Below are 23,204 nucleotides of genomic sequence, written 5' to 3'. Positions count from 1 at the left end.
GGCTGAGATTCAAAGAGAATAGTTATGACACCCAATGATAAGTTAATTAAATCTTCGCCATGTTTGTATTAATAAATGTGATCATGACCAGATAATCTGTTTTGGCGATGTTGGTTGAGGGATAAATATTGGCCAGGACAACTCCCCCGCTCTCCTTTGAAATAGCACCATGGGATCTTTTACCTGCCACCTGAGAGGGCAGACAGGACCTCAGGCTAACGTCCCATCCGAAAGACGGCACCTCCGACAGCGCAGCACTCCCTCAGTACTGGCACTGGGAGTGTCGGCCTGGATTTTGTGCTCAAGTCTCTGGAGTGGGACTCGAACCCACGACCTTCTGGCTCAGAGGCGAGAGTGCTGCCCACTGAGCCACGGCTAACACAGTTGGCACCCCCCCGACTCCAGGATATATGGGCACGCGTTCTCACATCAATCCTCCCGCCGCTCAAACACGTGACCCGCAGGCGGCATCAGACATGCCAATGAGGTGTTTCCACGGCAACGATGATAACAAGAATTTTTTTTTGTTGCAAAGGGAGAAGAGGGGGGGGGGCATTTCTGCACAGCACACGAGAGGGGACTTCGATTGTGAAGATGGTACCCCGGGCTGGCCCCGATGCCGTGCCAGATAGAGCAGGGGGAGTGGGACTAATTGGATAGCTCCTTTCAAAGAGCCGGCACAGGCACGATGGGCCGAATGGCCGCCTTCTGCGCTGTATGTATCCTACGTGTCCTGGCTTTCGAACCCCTGTGGCAATGATGGACCAGGATACACGTGCAGGCGATGCCCACTGCACAAGTGCAATCCTTAAGTTACGTCTTAAAAGGAGGGAATGGTTTTCACTTGATATAAGGAATCTGGTTCTCTCACCTCGATGCGGATCGGTGCTTTGGGATCCTTCCTGTAGAAGATCCCCTTGACGTCGAACTCGGGATTCACCGTGTCCTTGTGAACGGGCGATTTGACTTTCTCCCTTCCGCACCGGATAATGACGTAGGGGTCAGCTCCTGCACAGCGACAGATACAACGTCAGAGGTCACGGCATCGTGCCCAGCTGTTACAGGTTATATTTAACGGACGGCCAGAACGCGGTCAAGCCGCGACACGCTGCATCGCAAGGACACGGGTTCTTGGCTTCAGATATCCCTGGTCTGGAGTGCTGGCGGGGAATTGGAGCCACTCCATGTTATCTGCTCCTTTCCCGCTGATTGGGGGAGGTGGGAGATCAGGAGTCAGAATTCCCCCCACCGTTTCCCGCGCACTCCACTACTTTATTGACCGGAACCGAGCCAAACGCCACTTGTTTGAAGAAACAGTCCTGGAAACACTCGAAAGAAAGCTCTCTCCTCCTCCTCTTCACCAGATTTACCCTCTCCCAGTCTATTGGGAGATAACTCAAATCTCAACAGTTAGTACGTACCTCTCTAAATCGGTCTATAAATTTCATTCTCGATGCCCTCTTCCAATCCCCACCCACCACCACGTTAGTTTAAACCCACTCCGACACCACTAGTTAACCTTCTCACACGGACCTCAGTCCCAGCTCTGTTCAGGTTTAAACTGTTCCCCATCGGTTGAAGTCTCCACCTGACAGAGACAGGGGCCCAGATATTAACGGGGGAGGGGGCAGTCCGGGGGGGGGGGGGGGGGGGGGGGGAAAGAGGGAAAACCCAGGGACATGGAGGCCCTGCCGATCGTAACCTTTCTGACCCAGGATCCGACGCCCGCCTGGTGGGGGACATTTACAACTCTAGAGTTAAAAGGCGCTATATAAATGCAAATTGTTGTTGTTACTGAGTGATCCCTGCTGATAAATACCAGGTGAAGACCAGGTTAACCTTTACCTCCCCTCCTTTCTCGGTCACCGTGCCTAGAATTCATGCCCTACCCAGGGTCAAATAGCTTCCCGACACTCAACAGTCTGGGCTCACGTCATCTGATTAAGGTATTAGAGGGCGGCAGACACCCATAGAACTGTACCCCAGCACCTCAGGGTTTGATGCTATCAAGTCAGTAAAACGAGGGTGGTAGAAGTTTGGAACTCTCTTCCGCAAACGGCAATTGATACTGGCTCAATTGCTAAATTTAAATCCTGAGATAGATAGCCTTTTGGCAACCAAAGGTATTAAGGGATATGGGCCAAAGGCGGGTATATGGAGTCAGATCACAGATCAGCCATGATCTTATCAAATGGCGGAGCAGGCACGAGGGGCTGAATGGCCTACTCCTGTTCCTATGTTTATTAGAGGGGTGTGTTCTTTTGGAAGTGAGGAAAAAAACACACTCAAACATTACTTGCTAAGTGACAAATTGGCACTGGTTAAGATGGAAAACCCACTGGGATGCAACTCCACCCCTGACTCTAAATCAGCAAGTGAAACGTTCCACCCTAGTAACTCAGCCTTCTCAGTGTAGGAGGATGACCTGTGGCAAGTTATCTACAAGATTGGGGAAGTGGGGGGGCGGGTGTGGAGACCCAAGGAAGAAAGAAATTGGAGCTCAGCACACAACAACAACTTGCATTTATACAGCACCTTTAATGCAGTGAAACGTCCCAAGGCGCTTCACAGGAGCGTTTATCAAACAAAATTTGACACCGAGCCACATATGGAGATATTAGGACAGGTGATCAAAAGCTTGGTCAAAGAGGTAGGTTTTAAGGAGCGTCTTGAAGGAGAGAGAGAGAGGCGGAGAGGTTTGGGGAGGGAATTCCAGAGCTTGGGGCCGAGGCAGCTGAAGGCAGGGCCGCCAATGGTGGAGCGATTAAAATGAGGGATGCACAAGAGGCCAGGATCCTGGAACTCCCTACCTGACAGCACCGTGGGAGAACCTTCACCACACGGACTGCAGCGGTTCAAGAAGGCGGCTCACCACCACCTTCTCAAGGGCAATTAGGGATGGGCAATAAATGCCGGCCTCGCCAGCGACGCCCACATCTCATAAATGAATTTTAAAAAAGAATTGGAGGAGCGCAGAGATCTCGGAGGGTTGTAGGGCTGGAGGAGGTTACAGAGATAGGGAGGGCGCGAGGCCCTGGAGGGATTTGAAAACAAGGGTGAGAATTTTAAAATCGAGGCGTTCCCGGACCGGGAGCCAATGTAGGTCGGCGAGCACAGCAGGGGTGATGGGAGAACGGGACTTGGTGCGAATTAGGATACGGGCAGGAGAGTTTTGGATGAGCTCAAGTATATGGAGGGTGGAAGATGCCAGCCAGGAGAGCATTGGAATAGTCGAGTCTAGAGGTAACAAAGACATGGATGAGGGTTTCAGCAGCAGATGAGCTGAGGCAGGGGCGGAGACGTTACGGGAGGTGGAAGTAGGCGGTCTTGGTGATGGAGCGGATATGTGGTCGGAAGCTCATCTCAGGGTCAAACAGGACGCCAAGGTTGCGAACGGTCTGAGCTGTTGTTGAGTGATATTGCCCTGATGTGGGGACAATTGGGTGGTAACTGTGGATCAATTAACCAAACAACAGAGTGACTCACAACATAGACGCGAATGAGGAAGGCCATTCGGCCCATCTTAACTCATCCTAGTCCCCCATCACAGTATCTGTTAGTGGAATGAGTCCAGGGATTATGCCTCCACTGACCTGCCTAGACATCCAATCCAATGTGGGATTGTTCTCAGTGCGACAGAATTCCCGTTATTGGTCCTAAGTTTACTCCCTGCCGGGCTGAACCCACGTCCGCTTGTCCTACCGATGTGGTTTAACTTGAAGCGATGTTCTGGAGTTGCCGTTACAATGCCATGGGGATCACTTTCACCTTCACCGCCCGGGGAGCCCATCACTCAACCGAGTTTCATTCCATCAATTTCAACATGGTGGAAAGCAGGCGGGCTCCACAGTGGGCAGGTGATCCGCTCTGCCAGATTACCGCCCAGGCGACAACGGTGACATATAACCCCCACCCCACCCCACCATATCTCACTCAAGTCACTTACTTTCCAGGAGCCCAAGTTTTTCCCACTCTTCCTGCCTTAACCTGCCGACCGTCACAGTACAATCCCCACCGCGCGTAGCGGACGAGTTCGTGCGATGCGATTTGCCCGCTGTGCGCGACCAACGTGGCCAGGGTAGTCCCATTTTACTGTACCGGGACTTAAATATGGTTCCCAGCGAAACCTCCGTCCCCAAAAATAGACTTGCGTAGAACGTTATGCCGACCCCACGGAGTCCGACGGTGTTAATAAGTTCAAAGGGCACCGCAGTCCGTTTGTGCGAATATAGAACGACAAACGTGAACTTACTGAAAGACGACCTTTACCGCCGGGGGAGAGGCCCATTTCTACAAATATGCACCATGAAACCTTGATAATTCTTTAAGAAATAGGAAAAGGAGGAGGCCGTTCAGCCCCTCGAGCCTGTTCCGCCATTCAATTAGATCATGGTTGATCTGTATCTTAACTCCATCTACCTGCCTTGGTTCCGTAACCCTTAATACCCTTACCCAACAAAAATCAATCCATCTCAATTTCAGATGACCCCCAGCCCTCAGCTGCTTTTTGTGGGGCGTGGTGGGGGAGGGGGAAAGAAAAGAGAGATTTCCACTACCACTTGTGTGAAGACGTGCTTCCCGATATCACCCCTTCAACGTCCCAGCTCTAATTTTAAAATTATGCTCCCCTTGCCATAAGTACTTGCAATTTTCACATCAGAAGTAACATTTAAAAGCAACGCATTGCCTTCTGCGTTTGTGCGATTTAAGTGCGAGCAGCTGCTCGAAACAGTCGGCCCGTTTAATACGGTTTTAAGCGGCGCCTTTGCAATTCTTCGCCTACGGCGGCGGCAATGGGTTGGCGCCATTTGCCCGCATTAGGCGGCAGTCCGGGATAGGCGCGGAGTGGGTAAGTGGCGGGGACCGTACGCGGTCTTAGAGAGGTGCGTGGTCGTTTCGAGATTCCCGTCAATGCCCAGCCCGATACGTGAAAGAGGTGACAACACGCAGGGTACCTGTGGTGCCGTCCTGCTGGGCCAATCCGTTCGCAGCCACCACGTGAACCTGGGTCACCACCTTGGGGTGTCCACACATCCCCGACCAGCATGTGCGAGGGGGCTCGTTGAGAGTTAGCTCCCTGCGAAGACCACCACAAAAAAGAAAGAACAAACACAACAAGAAGCACAGGTTTGTGAGAAAAAAAAATCTTAGAACTTGCACATCGGAGGGCGGCCATCTTGCCTCGTACCCCTTTGAGTGACACCATCATTCTAGGGTCACTGGTCCTATTTCCAACTGCACCAGGCCACACAGGGGGAATTCTCTGCCAGCTTTAGTGGATGACTACTATAAATTAATTCGACAAACATGTCATCGGAGCCCTTATATTTTCCCAGGAACCAAAACGGGATATGGGTCGGAGTGTGCAGCCACAGGGCGCTTGGTGCTAAGTTGCATTCGTCTTAAATTGGTGCCGATTTAGCGTCTGAAATCTTGCTACGGTGTTAAGTGTGAACATATCAACTGTTCAGGGGTCCCAGGGAGCAGCTTATACAGCGCTCCGATTGGCTACTGAGGAGTAGTGGTGCTGGGAGAGGTGACTGAAGAGTGACAGATAATGCACCTGGAGCAACGAGGGAGTAACGAGGGAGAGATTAGCAGGAACAAAGAGAGAGCGGCACGGGTATAGGAGAACAAGAAAGAGGGTGGCAGACAAAAGGGAGAGCGGGCGAAGGCGAGCAAGAGAGAAGTGCGAGAGAGAGAGTAGAAGAGAGATGGAGAGAGAGAGTAAAAGAGAGATGGAGAGAGAGAGAGAGTAGAAGAGAGATGGAGAGAGAGGAAGAGAGATGGAGAGAGAGGAAGAGAGAGAGAGAAAGAGAGAGGAAGAGAGAGGAAGAGAGAGAGAGAAAGAGAAAAAGAGAGAAAGGAAGAGAGAGAGAAAGGAAGAGAGAGAGAAAGGAAGAGAGAGAGAAAGGAAGAGAGAGAGAAAGGAAGAGAGAGAGAAAGGAAGAGAGAAAGAGAGCGAGAGTGAGGAGAGAGCGAGAGTGAGGAGAGAGCGAGAGTGAGGAGAGAGCGAGAGTGAGGAGAGAAACACAATTATAGACACAGTAACAGGGAAAGAGAAAGAGTAACTGGTGTAGAGAGGGAGTAGCAGTGAAAAATAGAAAGGGGAGAGACTCCGATCCAAACCTCAGTGAGATCAATGAACAAGACAAGTGAATCATGTTGGAACTTAGTTAGGAAGCTCCGCCCCTGGGGTGTTGTGACTCAAAAAACAATCATGTAAATTAATGAATAGAGTGGGAGGAATACACCAGACATCATCATTTTCTGGGTAAGTTTCCAGACATACAGGAAACCTGGAGCCCCTTAGAGTAATAGCTCACTTCTCCAGGACGTGACTATCCTAGCTGGGGGGGGGGGGGGAAGGGAAGGGCAAACGGGAGGGTCTTGCAGGGGTCCCCCTATCTCCTGTCCCCTGAGGTAGGAGAGAATATGGTTTCTGTTCCCGATCACTATACCATTACTCCTACTGGAAACAGGGCCAAGTGTAGACGTCAGGCGCGGACAGGACCGTATTCGGCCGTGACGTCTTCTCCTCCCCAGACCCCTCCCCCAATATCAAACCGCACCTTGTGCCATTTGGACTCACACACAACGATGAATGGCTGCTTGGTAAGGTACCGGAAGACAGCCTGCGCTCACATTAGAGCCTTCAGGAAAGGGAGGGTGGGGGGAGAGAGGGATAGTGAGCAGATTTTCCCCCTGAATGCCAGGTTCACTAGTTGGAGATAACACCACCGTGGCACCATTGTCAGCACCACCATGACACCATCACCTCCACCGGTGTCACCACCATCACTATTATCACCACCACCATCACTATCACCACCACCATCACTATCGTCACCACCATCACTATCACCACCACCATGACTATCACCACCACCATCACTATCACCACCCCACTGGTATTACCACCACCATCACTATTATCACCACCACCATCACTATTATCACCACCACCATCACTATCGTCACCACCATCACTATCACCACCACCACCATCACTATCACCACCACCATCACTATCGTCACCACCATCACTATCACCACCACCACCATCACTATCACCACCACCACCATCACTATCACCACCACCATCACTATCGTCACCACCATCACTATTATCACCACCACCATCACTATCACCACCACCATCACTATCACCACCACCACCATCACTATTATCACCACCACCATCACTATCACCACCACCATCACTATCACCACCACCATCACTATCACCACCACCACTGGAATCACCACCAGTGTCACCACCACCACCTCCACCAGTGTCACAGCCACCATCACCAGTGTCACCACCATCACCGCCACCATCTCCACCCCTATCACTCCTTGCAGTGTTATAGCGCCTGTTAATCTAATGAAATGTCCCGAAGCGTTTCAAAGTGGCAAAAATAAGCAGACACTGAGCAGTAGTGTGAGGGGTTACAGAGAATCTACAGCACCGAAACAGGCCACTCGGCCCAACTGGTCTATGCTGGTGTTTATGCTCCACACCAGCCTCCTCCCACTCGAATTACCTCTTCTCATATCCCTCTGTTCCATTCTTCCTCATGCATGCACCAAGCCTCCCCTTAAATGCATCAATGCTCAACCACACCATGTGGCAGTGAGTCCCACATTCTCACCACTCTCTGTGTGAAAGAAATTCCTCATTCGATCTATTAGTGTGTATCTTCTATTTATGTCCCCTTGTTCTGGACTCACCACAGTTTCTCCACATCCACCCTATTGAACCCCTTCCTAATTTTAAAGGCCTCGATCATGTCTCCTCTTAGTCTTCTCTTTTCCAGACACAAGAGCCCCAGCCCGCTCAAACCTTCCTGATAGTTGTATCCCCTCAATTCTGGCAACATCCTTGTAAATCTTTTCTGCACTTTCTCCAGTGTTTCAATAAGTGTGATGATCAAAGGCAAGATCAAAGAATGGTGGGGGGGGCGGGGGGGGGGGGGGAATAAAAGAGTTTGAAGGAGAGGAGAAAGGTAGCACAGCGGAGGAGTGTAGGGAGAATGTTCCGGAGTGAGGGTCATAGGGCAGCCGAAGGCTATGAGGTTGAGTGGAGAGAGGAGGGAATGTAAAAGAGACTTGGAAGAGTGAAGTTGGCACGGGCCGGAGGAGGCTGCAGAGGCAGCGACTCTCACCCCTTCCAGAAGAGCAGCATTCTAATCCCTCCTCTTCCCCCAAAACCCCCACCTCTGGATCTGCTTTTCTAAGAACAGGAGGCCATTCAGTCCCTCGAGCTTGATCCGCCATTCAATTAGATAATGGCTAATTTGTATCCCAAGTCCATTTACCCGTCTTGGTTCCATAACCCTTGCCTCACAAAAATCTATCAATCTCAGTTTCAAAATTTTCATTTGACCACCCCCCCCCACAAGCCTCAACAACTTTTTGAGGAACAGAATTCCTGATTTCCACTACCCTTTGTGTGAAGAAGTGCTTCCGGTATCACTCCTGAATGGCCCAGCTCTAATTTTAAGGTAATGCCCCCCTTTGTTCTGGACTCCCCCCGCCGCCCCCCCTCTCCACCAGATGAAATAGTTTTTTCTCTATCATCTCAAACACCTCAATTAGATCGTCCCCTTGAATCTTCTGTACTCTCGCAAGTTATTTTTACACTTGAGGTCTTACTTGCAGTTTGATGGCACATCCGTGTAGATCCTCAGCAAAAACTCGCCCGTTATGCCCGGCTCGAAGGTGGTCGGGATAATGACGTAGCGGCCCTGAGGCAGCTCCTCACGCTGGAAGATGGTCTTGGAGTTGATGTAGATGGACCCGGCCACCTTCTGCTGAATGGTGTGCATCCTGTAGTTACGGTTCAGCTCCACCTGTCAAAAGCCAATTCACCTCAAATCAGAACAGAATACCAACAGCTCAAAGGTATCAAAGAGAGGGTCGGCCGTGGATCAGTTGGTTTGCTCTCTCGCCTCTGGAGTCAGAGACTGGAGCACAAACTCCAGCCTGACGCTACCAGTGCAGTACTGAGGGAAGTGCTGCACTGTCGGAGGTGCCGTCTTTCGGATGGGATGCTAAACGGAGGCCCTGTCTGCCCTCTCAGGTAGACGTAAAGATCCCACGGCACTATTTCAAAGACGAGCCGGGGAGTTCTCCCCGGTGTCCCGGCCAATATTAATCCCTCAACCAACGTCAATAAAAATAGATGATCTGGTCATTATCACATTACTGTTTGTGGGATCTTGCTGTGCGCAAATTGGCTGCCGTGTTTCCTCCATTACACTGCAAAAGTACTTCAATGGTTCTAAAGCGCTTTGGGACGCCCTGAGGTTGTGAAAGGCACTATATAAAATGCAAATGCTTTCTTTTTTTTTAAAGGTGAGTATGGTGCCACACTGGGTTCAGGGTGCGACTACAATTCCAGTCTCAACCAGGCTACGTAGCACGGGCAAATTATTCAGAATTCCTTTCCAAGGTGTTGAGGCACAACTCTTGGCCACCGGTCAGTATTGGGCAGCTTGTTCCCAATCCACTTGTTATCTGCAAGAGATGTGTAGAGAATGAGGGAGGGGATTGACTCTTGCACTCACGGGAGGGTGCAATATTTGGGTGGGCAGAGGCCAACGTGGGAATCGAATGAAGTCGCAACACTTGGTGCTGGACTTTCAACTCTCAGGCCAGAGTTCAAATCCAGCCCAGGCGAGGGTCTCCCCTGTCTGTTGGCTGTAAGGGTCCCACGTGAAAATCTGTCAAAAACTGCCATAATTGAAGAACTTCACTCAAAGAGCCCACATGGTGGCTGGTGTGCGAAATGAGGAAAGGGTCTGACCAATCCAGTGGGGAGCACTCTTCTGAGGTTAGGACTGAGGGACACATTATTGGGGTAGAGTAGAGGGAGCTTTGCATCTAACCATGCTACACCCAGCCTGGCAGTGCTCAACGTTGACCATGGATGACTGAAATGCTCAGCATCAACACTGCTCATGGATCGAGGGATCTTTAGTATTCCCAACGTCGCGTAACATTAGGAGATTTAGCTGTGACACCTAGCGGCAAAATACTGGCACAACATCCATCTCGAGTTTCATCCTATTGTCAAATTGTCCAATTTGGGCGTTTTGACATTGGAAAGTGGTCTCTACTGGAGGGATCTTGCTGTGCATTGGACAACTAGGCACGTGGCCACATCCAGCCCCTTGGCATTGGCAAAACCGTGACATGTGGCAATTAGCAATGGACACACATCACCCCCTTCTCAGAACAGAATTCCTGAAAATGTTTGTATCCATCACCGGGAGGGAGGGTTTAGCCAATTCTGTGAGAGACAATCAAAGCTCATTTTTGTTCTCTCTCCCGTCACACGCACGCACAGTGAATTGTCCCTCACTTGTGGTAATACTGCCTGCTGTTCCCCATTGGTTGGCGTGTCCTGTGGCCTTAGGTAAGGCCCACAGCACAACTCCAGATTAAAGATGGAATACCATGAGCCCTTAAGTGACCATTCAGAACTTTAAATCAACCGCGCCAATCATTTGGCCCTCAAATCGGCGAAACTATCGTTACTTAAGGGCGTTGAAAAGATCTCAGGTACAACACGAGAATCATTCGCCACAGTCCCGATTTACAAGCAGTACCTCTCCACCCTGCCCAGCTGGCATCTTCCTGGGTATGAAGGTCTGCAGTAGGAACCATGCCACATGGCTCCTTTACGTCTCGTTTAAAAACCCACGGGAGATCTTTCGCCCCTGGATTCCTCACCATCGAGCAAGCTCGACTGCTTGTTCAAGTGACCGCTTGTTCGAGTGACCTTACCCTGTACACCTCAAAGCCCATGGAGAGCTTCTCGCCCTTGCCCTGCTTTCGGCTGTAACGGACATCTTTCTGCTGCAGGCACATCAGCACTTCATCCATATCCTTTTTGACATCAAAGACGTACTGTGGAGTTAAACCCAAGAGAACACACTTAAACACAAGGTGAACGGTAAAGAGAGCTGCACCCTCAGGTGGAGACCTACCATTACAGGCGACAAACCTTTACACATTCATACTCACTCTCAGGATGTGGGCGTCACTGGCAAGGCCAGCGTTTATTGCCCATCCCTAGGTGCCCTGAGAAGGCGGTAGCGGGCCTTCTTCACGAACCACCGCAGTCCGTGTAGTGAAGGTGCTCGCGCAATACTTGTAGCAGTTTGAGGCAACTGAGTGGTTTGCTAGGCCACTTCAGAAGGCAGGTAAGAGTCAATCGCGTTGGTGTGGGTCTGGAGGCACATATAGGCCCAGATCGGGTAAGGACGGCAGGTTTCCTTCCCTAAAGGACGTTAGTGAACCAGTTGGGTTTTTACGGCATTCTGCCAGCTTCATGGTCTGATCCCAGCCATTTATTTCCAGATGTTTAAAAACTGAATTCAAACTGATCATGTCTACAATGAATACTACGTATCCCCACACTAGGTGTGTCAAAGGACAGTGCAATAAATGCCTTTCGAGTCCTACCCAGTTCTGTACACCTCTCGCTTGGGTTTGGAATCAGGTAGATCAAAATTAAATGGGCCAGAGGCTTCCTCATGCAAATCTATCTTATCTTCTGAATCGAGATCTCTGCGCTCCTCCAATTCTGGCCTCTTGCGCATCCTCGACTTCCTTCGCTCCACCATTGGCGGCCGTGCCTTCAGTTACCTAGGCCCTAAGCTCTGGAATTCCCTTCCTAAACCTCTCTCTCTCCTCCTTTGAGAGGCTCCTTGAAACCTACCTCTTTGACCAATCTTATTGTCACCTGTCCTAATGTCACATTTTGTGGCTTGGTGTCAATTTTTGTCTGATTACGCCCCATGTGAAGCGCTTTGGGACGTCTCACTTAAAAGGCGCTATATAAATGCAAGTTGTTGTTGGAGGTGGAGAGCTGACTGACTGATTCCACATCTTCTCGCCGTTGAGCTGCGCTACCCATCTTTGTTTATCATATCAGAGTGCCTCTCCATGATGTAAAGTAGAATAAAGATGCCAACCCTCCAGGATTGCCCTGGAGTCTCCAGGAAGTGAAGATTAATCTCTAGGACACTGCTGAGAGCAAAACCCCGGAGGAAAGTCATGGGGCATACAAAAAAAAATTCTCTTTGAACACTCTTCTTTATTAATTATAAAAGTTGGGGAAAAAAGGCTGTTTGGCCGTGTGGAGCAGTTGGAGGCGGGAGGTCATGTGATGAAACCTCCAGGAATACATCCAACCAAATTTGGCAACCCTGAAGTAGAACTATCTGTATCAGGCACCATCAGAGGCGGAGGCTCTTACAACAAGGGAGGGAGGGAGGGAGGTGGCTTTTCTTTATATAAAATGAAAAACAACAGCCCTGAGCAGGGCAAAGAGGTGATCAAATCCTCCATGTGTGGGGGTCCAGCTTGGCCATTGGCAGCTCCTTCCTGTTTGGACACAGAAAGGTGACTCAAGAGATAGACCTGGCCATGTCGATGGACCGAACCCCGTCAGTTGCGAGATCTGTGTGACCGGCCGGAAATTTGGCCAATGGAGCTGGTTTCCACCCCCCGACTGCCATGTTTTCAAAAGCTGGCCCCACTTCCCAAATTGAACAATGGGAGCAGAGTTATTTCGATTCCCCCAAAAGCAATTGGAAGCAGCCTACATTTCTATAATGCTCATTACAAAAAAAAAACGTCTCAGAGGGCTTTACTAGTTAGTGAGTGGACACTGACCATAGAATTTACAGCACAGAAACAGGCCATTCGGCCCAACGGGTCTATGTCGGTATTTACGCTCCACATGAGCCTCCTCCCACCCTATCAGAATATCCTTCTATTCCTTTCTCCCTCATGTGTTTATCTAGATCCCCCTTAAATACATCTACTCCATTCACCTCAACCACTCCTTGTGCTCGCGAATTCCACGTTCTCACCACTCCCTTGAGTAAAGAAGTCCCAGGACTGGAGGGGGTTACAGAATTAGGGAGGGGCGAGGCCATGGAGGGATTTGAACCCAAAGAACGGGGAATTTTAAAAAGCGAGGCATTGCCGGACCGGAAGCCAATGTAGATCGGCGAGCACAGCGGGTGATGGGTGAACGGGACTTGGTGCGAGTTAGCAGAATAATCTTTGCTGCCTTGAGCACATAATCTAGGCTAACAACCCACTGCAGTACAGAGAGAGTGTTACACTGCTGGGGGGTGCTGCCCTTCAAATGGTCCTATCTGATTAGGTGGACACTTTTGCTGCATTGGTAACGGAGCAGTCGGTATTCGGAAGGATGAGATCAAATGAGCAAAGGACTTCCTTCATCTGAACCAATCTTGTTGGTGAAATGAAATGAAAAGGGAAAATTGATCTCAGTGACTTGGGGCTGGGGGGGGTCCTGCTTTTGCTTGCTATCCAGTGACCCTCGCAGGAAATGAGTAAAGTCATGCCCCCCATGGTCAAATTATCTGCCAACCTCCACTGTCCAGACCCACACATGAAGACCAGTCGCTCGGGTGAGGTACCAAAGGGCTGCTGGTGCCCTTGGGACAATACTGGTCAGTGGTCAATACCTTCAGGAGAGGGAGAAGAAAACTGGTGCAAAAAGGACTAAAAGAACATGAGGCGACAAGGTGGGAGGTAGAATAAAATCAGCCAATAGAATTGCAAATCCCTTGACGTCACTGACACAGATCTAGTTAGGTACTTCGCAAATATGTGAAATGCCGCCACTATTCTCAGTGAAGAAAACATTACATCAGAATCCCACCCTGACTTTCTGAACACAAAAAGCCCAGGGAAAGACCTTCAAAGTGAGCTGGTGACTCCCAACAACCTGTGGATTACACCTTCGAAACGCTGAGGGATAAACTGCAGCAGTCGGTGGATTACGTGACTGTTTGGATCCGGCTCCTCACACTGTCTCCTGCTCTAATGCAGTCTTTCTCTTCCTCCCACAAACCTAACCATTGCTTCCTGATTTACCTCATCTTCCCTCCTACTGTCTGCGACCTTTGTGGCACTCCTGCATCTTAAAAGATAAGCAGAGTCTTTGAGAGTTTGGTGGAACGCTGCCCTTACTTGCGGATTCTGCAGGAAGGTATCCCGGTTGTTGATGCAGCCTCCAGCACGGTTTTGCAGTGGGTCTTCGTGTCTGGTCCACGCACCTTTTATCATCGCCTCCTCCCAGGTTTTGTGAAAGCTGAAGAGGGAGGTGTTGATAATGCGGCAGACAACAAGGTCTGTGTAGTGCGTACAGAAATCATCAAACGACATCCTGAAACCCAAACAAACACTGCAGTCAGACCTTGCTGACAATAGCGTAGCTTCTTGGTGGGTGTTGTGCCCATCAACACAAGAGATCAGTGCTGGCATGTACTGAAACCAATGCCAACATTAAGCATCACCAGATAGGCCAAGGTTATGGCTAGGTGCAGAGCAACTCGAGCCCTTGCAACACTAATCCAACACCAAACCTTAGCCCCAACCTCAGAAGAACCCTCTACTCCAAACTTGTTGCATTTCCATTTCCTCACACCGATTATCATTGCGTTGTCTCTTTGTGATTTGGCCAATGTCTTACCTATGAGAGGAAGGCCATATTGACCATCTCTTCTTTCCTTGCCCCTCCCAACAAGGGAGAAGCTTTTAGCTCCTTCAATTTTCTTCCTTTATCCCTCTCCACTGAAAGTGGAAACTCAAGGCAGGACAAGGTTAACCGGGTACAGTGTCGCGACATGTGAATCCTGATAGCGAGAACTCAGGCCGATGATTAACCCCAGAACCTTCCTAGTTCCTGAAAGGGAACTTCAGAAAACAATGCATAGCATTTGACCGATCGTGGATATCCAACCCAAAACCAAGAAAAGATCTGCGTTGGAAGACTCACCAGAACTCCCCGTCATCCCGCACGGTGACTCCCATAGTCTCACGCTCACTCCTGCTGACCTTCTGCCATTCCTGAGAGCTGCGAAGACAAAGAGTTATTCCAGTCTCACTCAGAAGCAGAATGTTGGGATAGATACAGCATAGAACAGGTTACACAACACTGTACTAAACAGGGTGAACCCAGAGTAAAATCTAGCTGCTGTTTTCTACATCGGCCATGGTTATTCACATTGGAGGAGTTTCAAATTAGAGGGTGCAATAAAAATTAAGAGATTAGAATTAAGTAAGGAAAGACAAGCATAATGTTTTCACCCAAAGACTAAGAGTCATGAAATAAGTTGCCAGAAGAGACCACTGAAGTGGGCAGTATATAGAATTTACAGCATAGAAACAGGCCATTCGGCCCAACTGGTCTCTCCTGGTGTTTATGTTCCACATGACCCTCCTCCCACCCCTGTTCATCTAACCTAATCAACATATCCTTCTATTCCTTTCTCCCTCATGTGTTTATCGAGCTTCCCCTTAAATGTATCTATGATATTCACCTCAGCTACTCCATGTGGTAGCAAGTTCCACATTCTCACCACTCTCTGGGTAAAGGAGTTTCTCCTGAATTCCCTGTTGGATTTATTAATGACTATCTTATATTTATGGCCCCTAGTTCTGGTCTCCCCCACAAGTGGAAACATTTTCTCTACGTGTACCGAATCGAACCCTTTCATAATTTTAAAGACCTCTATCAGGTCAATCCCCAGCCTTCTCTTTTCTAGAGAATAATAAACGGATTCAGGGGCAGTTAGATAAGCTTCTGGAGACAGAAGGAGGTTAAGAAACATGGTGAAGAGGAGCTGGGGAGAGGTGGAACCGATAAAAGATGGTTTGTTTGGGCTTAATGGCCTTTTTTTTTGTCCCTAAAGATTCTTATGATTCAATAATGGGCTCGTGTCAGGGTATAAATCCACAGGCACTGCCAAGTCTCTGGTGCCTCACCAAATGGGCAATCTTTATGTGTGAACCTCAACAGTAAAGGCTGGCAGGCTTACTAGAGCAAGGATAGGCTGTAAATGTAAGATAGGTCATTAATAAATCCAATAAGGAATTCAGGAGAAACTTCTTTACCCAGAGAGTGGTGAGAATGTGGAACTCACAAACCACATGGAGTAGTTGAGGCGAATAGCATAGATGCATTTAAGGGGAAGCTGGATAAACACATGAAGGAGAAAGGAATAGAAGGATATGCTGATAGGGTGAGATGAAGTAGGGAGGGAGGAGGCTCATGTGGAGCATAAACTGGCATGGACCAGTTGGGCTGAATGGCCTGTTTCTGTGCTGTAAATTTGATATAATTCTATGTATGGAGGCATCGCAGCCAAGGCCATCTTTGTGCCTCGCCCAACACTCACACACCACGCATTAAAGCCGAGTGACCTGTGACGGGTCTCCACGTGTAAAGCCCCGCTTTTGACATGCATAGAAAGTGCCCTTACTTATCACTCCATGGGCCGTTCCATTCCTTTTGGCCCCAGGGGTTCCTCATTCTGATCATGAAGAGTTTTTCTGCTTTGAAGAACGCGAAGAGCCCGTGCCCAAGTCGTACTTTCCGGACGTCAGTCACTGCGTACGCGTGACCTTTCACCAGGCCGCTCGCCAAGCGGGTTTCCATCTCGGCAGCCGACGTGACCTAAAAGAAAACAAAAAAGGACCCCTCTGTAGTCTGAACTGCACACAAAACAGACGACGGATTAGCTAAACGTACCCAGTGGTACTGAGCCACACGGGCCGAAAGGTCCTCGCTTCAATCCTCGGGCTGCGTTAGCTGCTCGAGCTGCAGCAATGGTGACGGTGCTCCAGCTGACCCATGTAACCAGACTGGTAGTGAGGAAGACCAGGTCAACCAGGGTTCCCACTCGCAATTTTATCTATTGACTCCCTCTTGGACAGCACCTCCCTGTTCGTTGGGATCGGGCTTTGCTCTGATAACCCATGGTTGAATAGCATCCCAATACTCACTGTCCAGGCTCACATAAAAGGACGGCTGCAGTTGGGTGCAGGAGCAAGTCCTGTGCCCATGGCACCGTACGCCAGCACGAGTCTCACCTTCATGAGAAGAAGGGAGGACATGGGAGGGAAAAGGGACAGGGGGGGGGGGGGAAGAGAAAAACCACACACAACATTCCAGCATTGCCTACATTTCAAAAGTACTTCATTGGATGTAAAGCGGGTTGAGGCGTCCTGAGGTTGTGAAAGGTGCTAGATAAATGGAAGTCTTTCTCGGTTTAACGTCTCATCCAAAAGGCGGCACCTCCGACAGTGCAGCACTCCCTCAGTACTGCACTGAAGTGTCAGCCTAGATTATGGGCTCAAGTCTCTGGTTTGGGACTTGAAACCACGACCTACTGACTCAGAGGCGAAAATGCTACCAACTGATTCATGGCTGACACAATCCCGGAACAGACTATGATGAGAAGTGTTAATTGTATCCATATGATTTATATCAATTAGTGTTAATTGTATTCAGGTGGTGGGTATCAATTGGGAACTCTCTTGTATCCATTTATAAGAGAGCTGATCCAGGGTGCGATGTGGGATAATGTGGAGCTCTGTGAATAAAGGCTTGGAAGCAACTGAAGACCAGGCTCTAGTATTCCATCCTTCACCACCTGGCTATCCAATTTATGACATGTGCAATCCCTTTATTATTAGCTCTCTGGTCAATAGGAATGTCTGATGGAAGATAGGGTCAATATTTACTCTGATCGAGCAGCTGATGAGGCCTTCACGACTATACACCTTCAGGAGCTTCTCAAAGAGTTGGAGCCTCCGGTCTTCCAAGGTGGCAAAGTTCCCCTGGACCAGGTCGATCGGCTCAGATACGCCGCCGGTAAAATCCACCAACGCATCCGCGGTATTGCCGCCATCCAGAGACTCATAGCAGCCTGCCAGTCTGAAAAGGGAATGGACAAATGATAACAATAACTACTTGCATTTATATATCTTTTTTATTTATTCGTTCATGGGATGTGGGCATTGCTGGCGAGGTCGGCATTTATTGCCCATCCCTAATTGCCCTTGAGAAGGTGGTGGTGAGCCGCCTTCTTGAACCGTCGAAGAAGCCTTGGCGAGTTGCTGCAGTGCATCCTGTGGATGGTACTCACTGCAGCCACTGTGCGCCGGTGGTGAAGGGAGCGAATGTTTAGGGTGGTGGATGGGGTGCCAATCAAGCGGGCTGCTTTATCTTGGATGGTATCGAGCTTCTTGAGTGTTGTTGGAGCTGCACTCATCCAGGCAAGTGGAGAGTATTCCAACACACTCCTGACTTGTGCCTTGTAGATGGTGGAAAGGCTTTGGGGAGTCAGGAGGTGAGTCACTCGCCACAGAATACCCAGCCTCTGACCTGCTCTTGTAGCCACAGTATTTATATGGCTGGTCCAGTTAAGTTTCTGGTCAATGGTGACCCCCAGGATGTTGATGGTGGGGGATTCGGCGATGGAAATGCCGTTCAATGTCAAGGGGAGGTGGTTAGACTCTCTCTTGTTGGAGATGGTCATTGCCTGGCACTTGTCTGGCGCGAATGTTACTTGCCACTTATGAGCCCAAGCCTTTAATATAGTAAAATGTCCCAAGATGCTTCACAGGAGCGATTAACAGACAAAATTTGACATCGAGGAACATAAGGAGATATTAGGACAGGTGACCAAAAGCTTGGTCAAAGAGGTAGGTTTTAAGGAGGGTCTTAAAGGACGAGGAGAGAGGCAGAGAGGGTTAGGGAGGGAATTCAAGAGCTCAGGGCCGAGGCAGCTGAAGGCACGGCTGCCACTGGTGGAGCGACAGAAATCGCGGATGCACAACAGACCAGAATTGGAGGAACGCAGAGATCTCGGAGGGTTATGGGGCTGGAGGAGGTTACAGAGATAGGGAGGGGGCGAGGCCATGGAGGGATTTGAAAACAAGGAAGAGAATGTTAAAAATCAAGGCATTCCCAGACCGGGAGCCAACGTAGGTCAGCGAGCACAGGGGTGATGGGTGAACAGGACTTGGTGCGAGTCAGGATATGAGCAGCAGACTTTTGGATGCTGAGCATGGAGGGGCATTTTGTTTGGCACAGCATCAAAGATAGCAAAATTCATGAAAATAAAACAAACACTGTCAGTCTCACGATTAGTACTTTATGTTTTAAACGGTCACTGTATATTCCTTTCCCCCCCCCCATTCCAATTTTTGCTCCACCTCTCCCCTCCTGCGGCTGCCAACTCAAAATGGGCAATGGTTCCATGGGCAATAGCAACCCTCTAGCGCCTCATCCGTGGCCTTTTGAGACCAAACTACGGGCAGGTTCTTCAACCACAGGGGCATCACAACCTGGCCTGCGCCCGACTTCAGTGTACACACACTCCCAGCAACAGTTGCTGAGCAACGATCAGGAGAGAAGCCGAGCCCTTGCCCGAGGACAAAGACAATTATGGCATCTCCGCCTGCCACACCAGCCAAGGTCAATATTTAAAATTCATTCTCGGTAAGTGAGATTCGTTGGCAAGGCCAGCATTTATTGCCCATCCCTATACAACGGAGTGATTTGCTAGGCCACTTCAGAGGGCAGTTAAGAGTCAACCATGTTGGTGTGGGGTTGGAGTCACATATAGGCCCAGACCGGGTAAGGACGGCAGGTTTCTTTCCCTGGAGAACATTAGTGAACCAGTTGGGTTTTTACAACAATCCAATAGCTTCATGGTCACTTTTTACCGAAAACAGTGTTTTATTCCCAGGTTTATTTTTCTGAAAAACAGAATTCAAAAATTCACAAGCTGTTCTCATGGTGGGATTTGAACTCATGTTCTCTGGATGTGTACTCCAGTAATGTAGCCACTACACTACCGTACCCATTTTTTGAACCGGATACATTTCTGGTCTGCCCATCTGAGTTAGTCATTGGAAAAACTCCAATCTTTTCCTCAGCCAAATTCGACACATGCTGCAATGCCCCCCTCCAGTCACACACCATCCCGACTTGGACATATTTCATAGAATGTACAGCGCAGAAAAAGGCCATTCGGCCCAACAGCTCCATACCGGTGTTAATGCTCCACACGAGCCTCCTCCCAACCTTCTTCATCTAACCCCATCAACATATTTTTCTATTCCTTTCTCCCTCATGTGTTTATCTAGCTTTCCCTTAAATGTATCTATGCTATTCGCCTCAACTACACCTTGTGGTAGCGAGTTCCACATTCTCACCACTCTCTGGGTAAAGAAGCTTCTCCAGAATTCCCTATTGGATTTATTAGAAACTATCTTATATTTATGGCCCTAGTTCTGGTCTCCCCCGCAAGTGGAAACATCTTCTCTACGTCTACCCAATCAAACCCTTTCATTATGTTAAAGACCTCTATCAGGTCACCCCTCAGTCTTCTCTTTTCTAGAGAAAAGAGCCCCAGCCTGTTCAATCTTTCCTGATAGGTATAACCTCTCAGTTCTGGTATCATCCTAGTAAATCTTTTTTGCACCGTCTCCAGTGCCTCTATATCCATCCTTTTGGATCCTCCATACGGAGATCAGAACTGTCCACAGTACTCCAAGTGTGGTTTAATCAAGGATCTTTACAAGTTTTAACATAAACTTTCCTGCTTTTCAATTCTATCCCTTTAGAAATGAACCCCAGTCCTTGGTTTGCTTTTTTTTTCATGGCCTTATAACCTGCATCACTACTTTCAGTGATTTGTGAATCTGTACCCCCAGATCCCTCTGCTCCTCTACCCCATTTAGACTCTTATTATCCAAGGAGTAAGTGGCCTCTTTATTCTTCCTACCAAAATGTACCACCTCATACTTATCTATAATGAAATTCATTTGCCAATTACACGCCCATTCTATCCATTCTGCTACTTGTCCCCTGACTCCACGTGCTCTGACCGTGACTGCGTCAAAATTTCCTGGGAGCGCCATCACCACAAGGAATACAGTGGCTCAAGGAGAAGGCCCATGATAATTAGGCATGGGCAATGAATGCCAGCGTTGCCAGGAATGCTCACATCCAGAGAACAAATTAAAGGACAATGAGGAGTCACCGGATTGCAATCAGGAGCAGGATCTCTGGCCGATTCCTTCCCAGACCAGGGACACAGTTCCTCCTGTTCTTTCAACTTGTAGTGGAAACCATAGGAATTGCTAGAAGCAAAATGACCAAGGTTCATCTAGTTCGTCTTCTACCATCCTGGTAGTCGCTCCATACAACGATAATTGAGTTGCTAACTAATCGTAGCAATTAATCTCTCATCGATTAGTCTACAACAGACCCAGGAGGGGAGGTGAGGGAACCCCCTAGTGATCGAGAGCTTCGGGAACCAGAGGTCCAAAGTCACCTGTCCCCCCCCCTAGCCTCATACACTTACCACTAATACCACGTGTCAAGTTACTCATATACTGTATCCCAAAATATTACTTTCTGAAAGAAATTGATCTAATTTGCATTTGAATAAATTAACACTAACTGCTTCACTGTCTCCCCAGGGAGCCTGTTGCATAGATTGACCACTCACTCACTAAAATAATATTTCTGCAGGTTAGTTTTGAATTCACCCCCCCCACTTCAAACGCATGCTGTGTCCTCTAGTTCCACTGTCCTGGACAAGGTGAAATAGTTCGTCATGGTCTACATTATCCACAATCCTAAAGTCAGCAATCATATCACCTCTCAACCGTCTCCTCTCCAGTGAGAACATGCCCAATTTACATAATCGCTCCTCATAATCCAACCCCTTAAATCATTCTGGTTGCTCCCTTCTGTATCCTTTCCAAGAGCTGTAACATCCACAACATGATAGGCCTGAAGTAAAAGGTGGTTTTGGTAGCAGGAAATGCTTTCTGAACATGATTGAACTCCCCAGCTTTCGTTGCCAGAGAGGCGGCAGTGCTGATTTACGTTGCCTGGGGAAGCTAACAGCAGGAGCGAGTGATACTGGAGGCTAATTCGTTTCACTCCATAAATTAAATACCGTAGCCGACTCCCAAAATTCCACTCAAAGCCAGGCTAACTGCTGAGTTTCAGCATCCTGTTCATCTCAACAGGGTTTCAAGCTAGGCCCAGGCATCCACCTCAGACTGCCAGCACAGCTTCTCGAGAACTCTGTATTCTGGATGTTTTCTCAAGGTGCTGGCTTATTTTATTTATTATGCAACAACAGAAACAACATTTTCTGTAGGGCTGCCAAGAGAGTCAAAATTTCAAAAATCTCAGGTCAATCATACAGCACAGGAGGCCGCCATTCGGCCCATCGTGCCTGTACTAGCTCTTTGGAAGAGCTGGCCAATTAGTCCCACTCCCCCTGCTCTTTCCCCATAGCCCTGAAAATGTTTCCATTTTCCACTATTTATCCAATTCCCTTTTGAAAGTTACTATTGAATCTGCTTCCACCGCCCTTTCAGGCAGCGCATTCCAGATCATAACAACTCGCTGCGTTAAAAAAAAATTCTCCTCATCTCATCCCTGCTTCTTTTGCCAATTATCTTGACTCTGTGACCTCTGATTACCGACTCTTCTGCCAGTGGAAACAGTTTCTCTTTTTCTACCAAAACCCCTTATAATCTTAATTTTAATTGCATATCTAAATTGATACAATTACTGCATTCATCTCTTTCAAGTTTCATAGAATCATAGAATCATAGAATCATAGAAGTTACAACATGGAAACAGGCCCTTCGGCCCAACATGTCCATGTCGCCCAGTTTATACCACTAAGCTAGTCCCAATTGCCTGCACTTGGCCCATATCCCTCTATACCCATCTTACCCATGTAACTGTCCAAATGCTTTTTAAAAGACAAAATTGTACCCGCCTCTACTACTGCCTCTGGCAGCTCGTTCCAGACACTCACCACCCTTTGAGTGAAAAAATTGCCCCTCTGGACCCTTTTGTATCTCTCCCCTCTCACCTTAAATCTATGCCCCCTCGTTATAGACTCCCCTACCTTTGGGAAAAGATTTTGACTATCGACCTTATCTATGCCCCTCATTATTTTATAGACTTCTATAAGATCACCCCTTAACCTCCTACTCTCCAGGGAAAAAAGTCCCAGTCTGTCTAACCTCTCCCTGTAAGTCAAACCATCAAGTCCCGGTAGCATCCTAGTAAATCTTTTCTGCACTCTTTCTAGTTTAATAATATCCTTTCTATAATAGGGTGACCAGAACTGTACACAGTACTCCAAGTGTGGCCTTACTAATGCCCTGTACAACTTCAACAAGACATCCCAACTCCTGCATTCAATGTTCTGACCAATGAAACCAAGCATGCCGAATGCCTTCTTCACCACCCTATCCACCTGTGACTCCACTTTCAAGGAGCTATGAATCTGTACTCCTAGATCTCTTTGTTCTAT

The 23,204-nt window shown here is 48.7% G+C and overlaps 1 protein-coding gene across 3 annotated transcripts in view; it reads right to left on the bottom strand.

Annotated features, from left to right (window-relative positions):
- Positions 1-23,204, bottom strand: part of capn5a (calpain 5a) — an 86,795-nt gene that overhangs the window by 7,083 nt on the left and 56,508 nt on the right. For all 3 annotated transcript variants that reach the window (XM_067985672.1, XM_067985671.1, XM_067985670.1), the window contains exons 5-12: positions 17,584-17,776; positions 16,320-16,513; positions 14,834-14,911; positions 14,026-14,221; positions 10,795-10,917; positions 8,659-8,855; positions 4,956-5,077; positions 872-1,008 (exon numbers count right to left, since the gene is read on the bottom strand). In XM_067985672.1, the coding sequence (XP_067841773.1) occupies positions 872-1,008; positions 4,956-5,077; positions 8,659-8,855; positions 10,795-10,917; positions 14,026-14,221; positions 14,834-14,911; positions 16,320-16,513; positions 17,584-17,776 (1,240 nt within the window). The remainder of the gene's footprint in view (positions 1-871; positions 1,009-4,955; positions 5,078-8,658; positions 8,856-10,794; positions 10,918-14,025; positions 14,222-14,833; positions 14,912-16,319; positions 16,514-17,583; positions 17,777-23,204) is intronic.

Source organism: Heptranchias perlo, chromosome 6 (genome assembly GCF_035084215.1).
Source record: "Heptranchias perlo isolate sHepPer1 chromosome 6, sHepPer1.hap1, whole genome shotgun sequence".
In the NCBI taxonomy this organism is placed as follows: Eukaryota; Metazoa; Chordata; class Chondrichthyes; order Hexanchiformes; family Hexanchidae; genus Heptranchias; species Heptranchias perlo.
This window is presented reverse-complemented; position numbering and strand designations above follow the sequence as displayed.